Consider the following 12,528-nt stretch of genomic DNA (forward strand, 5'->3'; position numbering starts at 1 on the left):
GGCCTGTGAGACCAATGTAAGGTGCATTCTTCAAATATACACTCATTGTTTACAACACAATAACAGAACAAACTTTATCACTATTAGTTTGTGTATACACTTTGTTTACACAAACAAACAATACAAAACAATGTTTATTACTATTGTTCCATAATATATATACATATGTACAGTCACTAAACACGTTCCTAGAACTGCTGCAGCTTGTGGAACTCTTTGAAACATGGGTATATGCAGAGGGGCACTTCACACTCCTCACACATAAAATGAGTGTCTCTGCATGTTTGTGGGCATTTTGTGGTATGCATACATACATAACACCTCTTCTGAGCATTTTTCTTGGTAGTAGTAGGAGGCAGTTGTATGGGGTAGTGATCACCAGGCCTCATACGAGATGACGTCTGTGGGCGCTGGTCTATTGCAGGAGTTGCTCCTTGGTACTTTGCAATTATTTGTCTGATTACTGAGAGGCAAAATTCACCATATTTTGGTGTTTTGTTGGTCTTCAACTTGTATATGTTATAAACATTTAGCATAGAGATATCAACAAGATGGAAAAAAGTTTTATATACCACTTATAACTCTTGCGTACACAGTCTGCAAACCCAATCTGCATGTCACATTTGTCCACTAAGCGCATATTGAGGTTGTAGTCCATGACAGCTGCAGGCTTTAGAATGGGTTCATTGGTCTCTCTCTTGTCCCTGCCACTGGGTACCATTTCGTTTCTGTGAACTGATGTCAACAACGTGACATCACATTTGTCATGCCACCGAAATGCCATGATGTCATTGGCAGCAAAGTCTTGCACCTCACCTCTGCGAGTGCCAGCGTCGAACCTTGTCATATGTTTACGATTACCACGCACTGTGCCACACACGTCTGTCAAGTTCACTCGCAATAAATCACTGAGTATGGGGTTTGTGTACCAGTTATCAGTAAATAACATATGCCTTTTACCAAGATATGGTTCCATCATTGTTCGAACCACATCACCAGAGATACCCAATAACTTCATGGTATCTCTCAAAGTATTACTGCCAGTGTACACAATGATATCCAAAACTAGACCACTTCTGCAATCACACAGTACAAATAGCTTTATACCAAAGCGTTTCCTCTAGCTTGGTATATATTGCTTGAATGAGAGTCTTCCTTTGAATAAAATCAAGGACTCATCAATAACAAGCTTCCTGAAGGGATAAAAATACATGCAGCACTTTTGTTTCAGGTACATAAACACATTTCTGATCTTATATAACCTGTCGCTTCTGTCAGGCCTGGTTTTGTCTGAAAAGTGTAACATACGTAACAGTATCAGGAAATGATTGACACCTATAATGTCACTAAAACCTGGAGTTGAAATCAGGCGTTCTGTTGCCCAGTATGTGGTGACAGTGTGCTTATACACATGTGGCATAAGCATTATTGTGGCAAAAAACAGGTACATCTCTGCCACAGTTGTCTCCTTCCACTTGTGTAGCTGTGATTTTGGTGAGAGAATTGTATTTGCCATGGTGTAATCACAGTATGTGTTTGTTTCCCTGACAATGATGTCCATCAGGGGTTCATCGAAGAATAACTCAAAGCAGTCCAGTTCACTGGCATTGTTCCCAAGTGGACAAGATGGCTTTATTCCACTTTGTGTTTCATCAAAGTCATGGGGACTGGGAACAAACTCGTCACTGTCCTGCCAATCCCAGATGCGGTCTGCTGGTGGGGTCTGGATATTGTACCGTGGTTGTGGTTGTGCAGGTTGTGGTTGTGCAGGTTGTGGTTGTGCAGGTTGTGGTGGTGCAGGTTGTGGGAGTGTGGGGTAGGGTGAGGCTGGTTGTTGTGCAGTCAGCAGCGTGGGTAGTAGCGTGGCCCGCTGATGGTGCCACATGGGCCGTGCCACCCTCACTATCACCACCACTGCCTGCTCCATCACTCACATCATTCATACCCACCGTTACAATATCGTCATCTTCACTATCAGGTTGTGGTGTAGGGCCACGGGATCTGCTCCCAGAGTTTCTCCTTCCCCTTGGAACAACATATGAAACACTACCAGACCGCATGCTACGTCATACATACTGCCGCTTCACTGGGGAATATTCACTCTCACTGTCACTAGAACTGCTTTCAATGACCTTGAAATCACTATCACTGCTAACATCTGGGTGTTGTACATGACCAAATAGTTTCCTCTTTCGTCCTGGTACAGGCGAACGTGAACGTGAACAAGCCGGCCCAGCACCAGAGGTGGAAGGTTGTGGGTCATCTGGGTTTTCATCACTAATTACGTTATCCTGGGCACTTTTTCCGGTAACACTCACTTCAAAACCCTGGAATTCACTGTCACTGACATTTTCATCGCTGTAAAAGCTATCACTTGGGAACAAAAGACCTCCAATCCGCCGAGGAGTGAGGAACTTCTTACCGAGAGGCATGGTGAAAATGGACTAACAACATGGCGTTCCTACAATGCACCGCTGGGTCCCAGATTTTTTCACAGGGTGCACACCGACCACTGAGACCCATTCTCTCTCATATAGGCCTACCAGGCCTTTCCCGCTTGATTTGAAGCCGCTAGAATTTGTGCGTATAAATACGTCAGAAACATTGGCTCGTAAGACGTATTTATACGTCGGAAACAGTCAAAGGGTTAAAGGAGGGGTTTGGGATATTGGCAGTTTGGAGGGATGTGTTGTGTATATTTATACGTATATGCTTCTAAACTGTTGTATTCTGGGCACCTCTGCAAAAACAGTGATAATGTGTGAGTGTGGTGAAAGTGTTGAGTGATGATGAAAGCATTTTCTTTTTGGGTATTTTCTTTCTTTTCTGGGTCACCCTGCCTTGGTGGGAGACGGCTGACTTGTTGAAGAAAAAAAAAAAGACAAAAGAAACTATAGTGGGTAGTATAATTATAAATAAGGAAATAAAGAATGTTAAGGACTAATTTCACATTTTGCAATATGTATAACGTATGGGAAAAATAAGTTTTGGTTCATGGCAACTATGTAAGATTATTATTTATTATAATCATGGGGGGTGCTAAACCCATAGGATTATATAGTGTCTGTAGGAGGGGGTGGGGGGTGGAAGACATTCAGGCTCAATTCAGGGAACTTGATCACAGATCCAATTCCCTAGATCAAGAGCCCCTCACCAGTATCAAGGAACCTTCCTTGAGGGGCAACTATGTAAGAAAGTGACATTTTAAATAACAAAAATGTTCACAAAATGATAGAGTAATATTTAAAGATGTAAATAAGCAGAATTACTGAGCACTGTACTTAACATTTGCTAAAAGCAAATTAACAAATAACACCTTGATATACAGGAACATTATAGAAACATTCACCAATGATCCCTGAAAGTCAGCAATCCTTCCCTTGCAAAGAGCAACATCTGCTCCAAGCACATATTCATTGCAAACCATCAAAATCCAAATTATGACAGCTATGCATAAAATTATAATCATTTGTATCAACAGAGGCAATATGAAACCATTCACTAAAAAAGGCACATTTTAAGTACTTTAAGGCTTGCCTGCAGTTTTAACCTTGCATACATAACACATCCTTTCCTCATACTCATATTTATGAAGTACTGAACCACAAGTAAATAAACTGTCTTGGAAAAAAACCCAGACAGTGTTGCCCCAGTTTGGGTGGGTGTCTGAGGTTACCATTAACAGGTAGGTTACAACTATTACACTGTACAGAGTGAAATTCAACACCAAAGTGCATCAGAAATGAAAAAAACTTTTCATTTAATAATATTGTAGATAATGAGCTTTGATGTTGAGCTCAGATGCAACAAAGATCAGCCAGAAGACCGGTCAAGGAGTAAAGACTCAAGGAACAGAGGCTTCAGACCTTATGCAAAAGAAAGATCTAGGGGTGAGCACAGTGCCAAGCATATCCAATAACCTTTACAGTCAATACTCTCCTATCAAATCAAAGAGTGGCCTTCAGGATTCTCAACAGTCATTTGTGGCTCTTTATAAAGACCTAGGAATATGCAGCACCAGCATTAAACTGCCACCTGAGAAAACATGTTAAGAAACAGGAGATAGTGCAGAAATATGCGAGAGGCCAGTTCTAAAACTATTGTGTAGAAGCGATGAAGAGAGAGTATTGGAACCGAACCTAACACTGGAGGAGAGAACCTGGGGAGACACAACAGCATACAAAACACTCAAGAGGAATTAGTAGGGTATACAGAGAAAGGCTACTCAAGAGGCAAGAAAAAGGTAATCAGAAGCACAGCTGGAAGCTAAAAACAGATGAGTTGCAGGGATGCCAGGATGCATTTCTTCAGGCTCAGGATGGTCAAGGAAGGAAATGACATTTAAGAGGAAGTGGTGGAAGTGGGCTCTATACATGGCTTTAAAAGAGTAGGTATGAAAGAGCCCACAAAGCTAGGAAGGAGGGATTTTAGCAAACTGAGAGGTGGAGCCAGGAGCTAAGACTTGACCTCAGCAACTCCATATAGGTAAGAGGTTAGGTTAGGTAAGGTTCGTCAGGAAACAGGACAAATGTTTCCTGACGCGGGTCTTAGTCAGATGATGACCCGCCTTTGGAGCTTTTGGTCATCTGACCGAGGCCTTCCGCTGGCTTACCGGTCCACCCCTTTAAAAATTATGGTCATTTATAACCAGTCTGTCTATATAGGTAAGAACAAGAAAATCATGCAAACATTTGAAGAAATTTTTTACACTGAATTTAAAAGCTACAAGTACCCTAAATCTCCTCCATGGGTAAGTAGAACAGAATTCTTCCTCCATAAGCCATGTGTGTCATAAGAGGCAACTAAAATACAAGGAGCAAGGGGCTAGTAACCCTCTCCTGTATAAATTGCTACATATAAATACTGACGTATACAGTGGAACCACGGAACTCAAACTTAATTCGTTCCAGAAGGCTGTTTAACAGAGTACTGATCTGTCTGAGAACTGAACAAATTTTTCCCGCCCAATTTTCTTTTTGGTTGACTGTTACCATTAATCTTCATAGGCCCCATGGTGACTTATACAAATATAAAAAACACTAAAAAATGCAAAGAAGCACTAAATAGTTTACAGCGAATATCTGGCAGGTTGTGTTTGTTTGGTCGAGCGTCGAGCAAACTGTCAACTACCAAGCGATTTTTTTTACCAAACAATGTGTTCAAATACTGAATTGTTCAAGTAGGGAGCTGTTCAAGTACTGAGGTTCCACTGTATATATAATGTATACTACAGCTGCATGATCTACTTCTATGGGAAATGCTGATATACTTTAATACAGTATTAAACCATATCTTAAGAAATCACATTTTATGCTCAATAAATCTGTAAAAATTACAAATACTATCAGACTAGTTGGTTTTTCTAGAAAACAAATCTACAGGAGAAAACTATGGCACAGGTATCTGTATGTACTAGGATCTTGGCCCCAATATACAAGACTATATAAAGTTTTCCTGTAGCTGAAGTTAAAAATGGAACAGTTTAAATCAATAATTTGTCTAATACTGTAAAAAAAAAAAAAAAAATCCACGAAACTTACTGTCCTGCCAATGTTTACAGCAGCTTTAATCTTGCGCAACTTCAGGTAGCCAGGATTCATGCTAATAGCTGTTCCCAAGTACAAAGAAGTTAAGGAAAATCTGAAAAATAATTAATACTGGTTTTGACAATGTATCACACCAACTCTCTCATTATTCACCATCATTCATTCAATCACTGAAACATCCTGACAAAGGAACTATGCATGCTCTTGGCCAATCCCTAGGTATGTATCTTCTTCACTCCCCCTTTCATGTATATATTGAATGGATGCACCAACCACTCCAAAGCTATATCTCCACCTGCTTTTAACATTACTCTCCTAATTCAATCTACCCAGCTGATTTACTCCCTTACATTCTACTCGCTGTCTCGTGCACCTCCCCCAAACTCACATTTTGCTCTTCCTCATTCCTAAAAGATGTTACATCTACCTACCCAATACAAGAAATAACACTGCCTCCATCTTCTCATCAACATTCAACAACTCTTTCAAGTGGTGGGAGGAACACAGAAATCAAATTAATCAAATGATTGGAGAGGGTGTGTGACATCTGCCAGTATAAAGGAAACAGGAAAAATATGGATACAGTTAAAGATAAAGGTCTTCAGAGTTTTATGCTTTTCCCCTCAAAGTGTAGCATCATATTAAATACTGGACAGAAAATCTACTTCTATTAGTCTTTGGATATTAATGCCATGAAAATATAAAAAAATAACAAATACAGAGGTACCTCGATATTTGAACTTAATCCGTTCCAGGAGTCTGTTTGAATAGTTGTACGTACATTGAATCAATTTTTCCCATAAGAAATAATGTAAACTGGATTAATCCATTCCAGACCCAAAAAAATTACCAAATATAAAACATTTAAAGTGAAAATATTGCTTATTTAAACCTGTATAATAATACTACTAATAATAATAAACAATTATGTATAATAATAAACCTGTATAAAATCATACACAAAAACTATAAAAACAAATACATGAAATAAGTGAAAATTTAACTGCACTTGACCTTTACTGAGGAGTGCTGATGGCCTAAGAGGAAGGTGGAGATGTTATTGTTTGAAAAGGGTATCAACTTCCATAAAAACATCAGGTAACTCACCATCTGGTGTTTTTTATTTGTCTGTGCAGTAGTACTTGAAGATGATGAGGATTCACTAGCATTTGATTTTTCCTTTGCTAAAGAAGCTGTCCAATGTTGTCTACTTTTGACGACTTTCCAAAGTTTTTCTCAAGTGGTCGACAACATTGTCATTGAACAGGTTGATGCTCCTATTTACAACAGTTATGTTAAGATGCCATTTTTCCACTGGGCTCTGTATTTGAGCCCAATGCTAACACAGTTCTTTAATATCTGCAGTGGAAATGTTGCCTTCACTACTTCCCTCCTCTGAAGACAAAATTTCCTCAACCACTTCTTGCAGCTCCTTGTGCAGGTTTTTGAAGTTCTTCTATGGTGAGCTCATTCTTGTCATGCTCCACCAACTCCTCTACATTCTCATTGTCCATTTCCAAACTCATGGACTGGCCCAGAGAAACAATATCCTTCACTTCAGGCTCTGCCTCAAGCCTTCAAAATCTCTGACAAACAGTCTGGCCAAAATTTCTTCCATGCAGTGTTCATTATCTTGAAAAACTTTCCCCTAGGCTTTGTCTATTATCCTTAAACACTGAAGGATATTAAAAATGGTTGTTCCAAAATTCCCTAAGGGTAAGCTCTGTTTCAGAAGTCACTTCAAGAACATATGAAAGGAACGAACGCTGCAGCAGGCCTACTGATCCATGCGGAGCAGGTTCATGCCCCCCCCCCCCCCGATTAGCCCAATGACCCACCCAGTCTGGTCACCTCCACTCAAGGATGGAGCACATCACCAGACCCAGCAGCACAAGCTAGTCAGGTCCAACTCACACCCACTCATGTATTTATCCAACCTCTTTTTAAAACTACAAAATGTTTTAGACTCAATAACTGTACTTGGGAGTTTGTTCCACTCATCCACAACTCTATTACCAAACCAGTGCTTTCCTATATCCTTCCTGAATCTGAATTTTTCCAACTTGAAACCATTGCTGCGAGTCCTGTCTTGGCTGGAAATTTTCAGCATGCTATTTACATTTCCTTTATTTAATCCTGTTTTCCATTTATACACCTCGATCATATCCCCCCTAATTCTACGCCTTTCAAGAGTGCAGATTCAGGGCCCTCAGTCCATCCTCATAGGGAAGATTTCTGATACATGGGATCATCTTTGTCATCCTCCTCTATGTTTTCCAGAGCATTTATATCCATTCTGTAATACGGTGACCAGAACTGAGCAGCATAGTCTAAATGAGGCCTAACCAAGGATATATAGAGTTGAAGAACAACCTGAGGACTTCTATTATTTATACTTCTAGATACGAAGCCAAGAATTCTGTTAGCTTTATTGCAAACACTAATGCACTGTTGTCTTGGTTTTAGATTACTGCTAACCAGAACTCCTAAATCCTTTTCGCAATCAGTAGTATTAAGATCTACATTATTTAGTTTTGTGCAAAGTTTCTTACAATTGGAAATTACCTGCTGCCTGCTGGTCCACAAGTCAAATAGTAATAGTGTAAGGGATGGGGGGCAAGAATTTTACTTTAATGAAGCTGTAGTCATCTACCAAATTTTCCTGAAAGCCTGGAGGGTGAGCAGGAGCATTGTGCATTACCAGAAGTGCTCTTAATGGTAAGTTTTTTCCACAAGGTACTGCTTCACACTTGGGGCAAATATTTCATGTATCAACTCAGTGAAGAACTGTCATGTTACCTAAGCTTTACTATTAGCCCTCCACATAAGAACGAGTTTACTTTTTATCACATTTTCTTAAACACCCTTAGATTTTCTGAGTGGTAGACTAGCAATGGTTTAATTTTGCAGTCCCCACTAGCATTACCACACAAGAGTGTTAGCCAGTCTTTCATGGGGCTGTGTCCTGGTAATGATTTTTATCATTGTGTGATGTAGGTTCTACTTGGCATTCTTTTCCAAAAGAGGCCAGTTTCATCAGAATTAAAAACTTGAGGAATAAATCCCTCAATATCTACATAGGTTTTAAATTCCTTAAACTTTGTCAGCTTCATCTCTGTTAGCATTGGCAGCCCCCCATGCCTTACTACACTATGAACCCCACTCCTTTTTAAACCTATCAAACCAACTTCTATTTGCCTTAAATTCATCACTTTCAGCACTGTTTCCTGGGGTATCTTGCCTAAGATAACTATATAACTGCTTTGCTTTTTTCACAAATTATTGTTTCAGATACACTCACAAGCCAATTGTTTTTTGTTAATCAGCACTAACAAAAGTGTTCCTATTTCTTTGATTATCGGTGACCTTGTCACAGCAAGAATTTTTACTCCTTTCGCCACATCAGCCCATTTTTCAATATGGGCAACGTGGTGGATTTCACCATATCGAGTGGCCAGGTCTGACACACATGTTCCACTCTCCACTTCGCAATAAGTTCTTTTTCACTTTGTTATTCTCGCGGCTTTCCTTTTAAGATTGTTTAGATCACTACTCATTTTTGGGGCCATGATTACAAATTTTCAATAAAAATATTTAAACACAAAATAACCATGAAATACCAAAGAGTTTCGCATAGCTTGTACGAATGATGCTTAATGAACTAAAGTTGACGAGAGACTGAGCACGTGATGCTTCGTTTTCGTTGTACTTCGTCCAGATGGACCATTTTGTTTAGGTTGAATATCAGGGCAACATCCAAATACAGAGTTAAATTTTTCTCAAAAAAGTTGGGCAAATGTAGTGTACAAATATAGAGACGTACAAATACTGAAGCTCCATTGTATTCAATGATATCCATTGTATTCAGGCTATGCATTGTTTCATAATACCTTACACACTTGATAGCATCATCCACAACTACAGTTTCAACACAAAACATTTCACTCACAAGGTTTAGTGTATGCATGGGTTTAGAGACAGGAAAATTTTTTTTTTTTATGAAAAATGTCTCTTCTCTCTAGAGCTATCTTTTAAACCCCTTGTTGCCTATGCTATATTCCAACAATGCTGGGTAAACTTCATCAAATCATTCATATCCTCCTACTGAACTGCTTCCAATCAGTACTGTCTTACATTATCTTACACATTTGCAATATCTGCTCAGTTTTATAAGTTTCCTTAATTTGTTCCCACCTTTTCTACTAAGGCAAACTAAAGCACCCAGATCCAAGGCAATTTTTGCAATTAGTATAAGGACAGACTGAGTGGACCCCAGCCTAATTGTCTCACCTTTATACCATATGATGCAAAGCAGTTTCCACCAATGAATAAGAAGTATGGGAAGTTACATACCTAATGTATATGAATAAATATAACATGAAGTGGTTAGACAAAATTCCCTTAAACAACTACTAGCATAGGGTTAGCTATAAAAGGATATCATTTTAGCAGCCTCAGCTTCACCTTCAGCTTGGACAATTTTCTGTTGCCTCTCCTGCCTGGCACGCTCCACAACAAAGGAAGCTCTCTGTGCTTCTTGCTGTGCTACCTGAAGATGTAATGAGAAACCAAATGAATAAAAGTAAAACCAGTTTAAATCTTAAGAAAAATGCTGTACACTACAATTAAATGATACCTAAAATTTCATGATCACAAAGTTTAGAAATTTTTGTGTAGTCAGAGCAATGCAATTTTTTTTTTTAACCACACCAGCCATCTATCACCAAGATAGGTCACTCAAAAAATAGAACATACTTCATTCATTCAATAGTGGCTAGAAGTGTGCATCTGATGCTGACTGTATGCAACCTCAAATGAAGCCTTAAACTGCAATATCCTCTTCTATTTAGTGCTGGTACTGTATTTCCCATCTCTAGGACATGGATAAGTATTCGTATGTACTTGGGCAGCACTGATACATGCATTTCTACAGAATACAGAAATTCAACATTCCACTGAAATAAGACCTTGACAAGGTGACTTTAATAAGCTAAAGAGACTTCAATAAGCTAAAGCAAGATTCATGAATCAAGTGAGAAACTGTTTATAACTTTGAAAGCAGGTTAAGTTAGTCAAGAAACTGGCTAAGAGCACTGCATGAAACAAAAGAAGCTGACCACTTCAGAAATGACTGGTTACACTAACATTTAAGCTTCAGGATTACGTAGTATACATCATACAACCTAAAATATGAAATTTGCACATTTCTGACTACATGCAACTTCAAAAGAAATAAACAATGACAGTGGTTGATCACACACAAAAACGGTACCATATACGGAAGACAATGATGACACTTTCACAAAATACTCATGTACAGGTATGAAAGAATGCAGAGAACTCATGAAAGGTTCAAAACATAGGTAAAGTATAAATAAAGCATAATTGAGAGAATGTTAGATAGGAGTGAATCAAGCCAAAAGCTTCTTAATGAACCTGCTACTGGAGTGTGAGCAAGATATTTATGAAGGGATTCAGGGGAAAACTGGTTAGCCAGAGTTAAGTCCTGGAGGTAGGAAGGGCAGTGTCTTCAATCTGAAGGGTGGGTGAGAATGCTATATTCCGAGGGTAATCTAAACTATGATGTCAGCACACTTCTGGCAAAACAATTGAATCAATGATGGTGAATTTATATATTTTCTTTGGGCCACACTGCCTTGGCAAACAATAACCAATGAGGTGTATAAAAAAAAAAAAAAAGCAGACCAGGATGGGAAGGGGAATATGCAATACTTGCAGTGACAGCTGGAACAGACACAGAGATTGCTTATGACCCACATATAGCCAGCAAAGTATTTAACTTACTGGAATACCTGAAAGTCTTAAATATGCACTCACTGGAACAGAGGAGAGGGAGATACATGATAATATATAGCTAGAAAGTACTCAAGGGCCTTATCCCAATCTGCACACTGTCATAACATACTGGAGCGAGAGATGGAAGGAAGTGCAAAATAAACCCAGTGAAAAGCAAGGGTGCGGTAGGCACAATACGGGAACACTATCAATATCTGGGGCCCCAGATTATTCAACATCCAACCAGAAGATATCAGAAACACCACCAGAACAACTGTAGAAGTCTTCAAGAAGCTGGACAAGTATTCACCAGGTGCCAGATCAAAAAGGCTGTGATGTGTGGAGCAACGGGCCTCCAGCAGCAACAGCCTAATTGACCATGCTAGCACCAGATGAGCCTGGCCCACAGCCGGGCTCCAGGAATAGACTCAAAACTCAAAAGGTATATCAAAGGTAAAGGTACAGAAAAAGGATGGGTTTTGAGTGAAACCAATCCATTACTAATACCAAATAAACTTAAATCAATTTACTTATGAGAATACACAAAAAACCTAGCAACTAGAAAGATGAAATTAAGACATACAGGGTACCTGAAAGGCCAAGACCAAAGATACAATTTATGTGCATAACATTATTCCTAATACCTACTTTCACCACAAAGAAACAAGCACAATGAGAGTAAAAGATGACAAATATATGATTAAATTCAAGGGAAAGAGTCAAACTTGCATGAGATTATATATATTTTTATATATATAGCCGGATTCGAGTCCTGGAAAAGGAAACTACAATTCCTGCACTTTAAAGGAGGGGTTTGGGATATTGGCAGTTTGGAGGGATATGTTGTGCATCTTTATACGTATATGCTTCTAAGCTGCTGTATTCTGAGCACCACTGCAAAAACAGTGATTATGTGTGAGTGAGGTGAAAGTGTTGAATGATGATGAAAGTACTTTCTTTTTGGGTCACCCTGCCTCGGAGGGATACGGCCGGTTTGTTGAAGGAAAAAAAAATTGTGTGTGTGTGTGTACGTGTGGTGTGTGTGTGTACGTGTGGCTGTGTACGTGTGGTGTGTGTGTGTGGTGTGTGGTGTGTGTGGTGTGTGTGGTGGGGGGTATGGGTTGTGTGTGTGTACGTGTGGCTGTGTACGTGTGGTGTGTGTGTACGTGTGGCTGTGTACGTGTGG

At 39.4% G+C, this 12,528-nt stretch overlaps 1 protein-coding gene across 1 annotated transcript in view; it reads right to left on the reverse strand.

Annotated features, from left to right (window-relative positions):
• The window catches only part of Phb2 (prohibitin 2), a 55,082-nt gene that overhangs the window by 2,794 nt on the left and 39,760 nt on the right, over window positions 1-12,528 (reverse strand). Inside the window, exons 6-7 of the mRNA XM_053776268.2 lie at window positions 9,988-10,095; window positions 5,541-5,618 (exon numbers count right to left, since the gene is read on the reverse strand). Coding sequence (XP_053632243.1) covers window positions 5,541-5,618; window positions 9,988-10,095 — 186 coding nt within the window. The remainder of the gene's footprint in view (window positions 1-5,540; window positions 5,619-9,987; window positions 10,096-12,528) is intronic.

The sequence above is a fragment of the Cherax quadricarinatus genome, chromosome 2 (genome assembly GCF_038502225.1).
Source record: "Cherax quadricarinatus isolate ZL_2023a chromosome 2, ASM3850222v1, whole genome shotgun sequence".
NCBI classification, from domain to species: Eukaryota; Metazoa; Arthropoda; class Malacostraca; order Decapoda; family Parastacidae; genus Cherax; species Cherax quadricarinatus.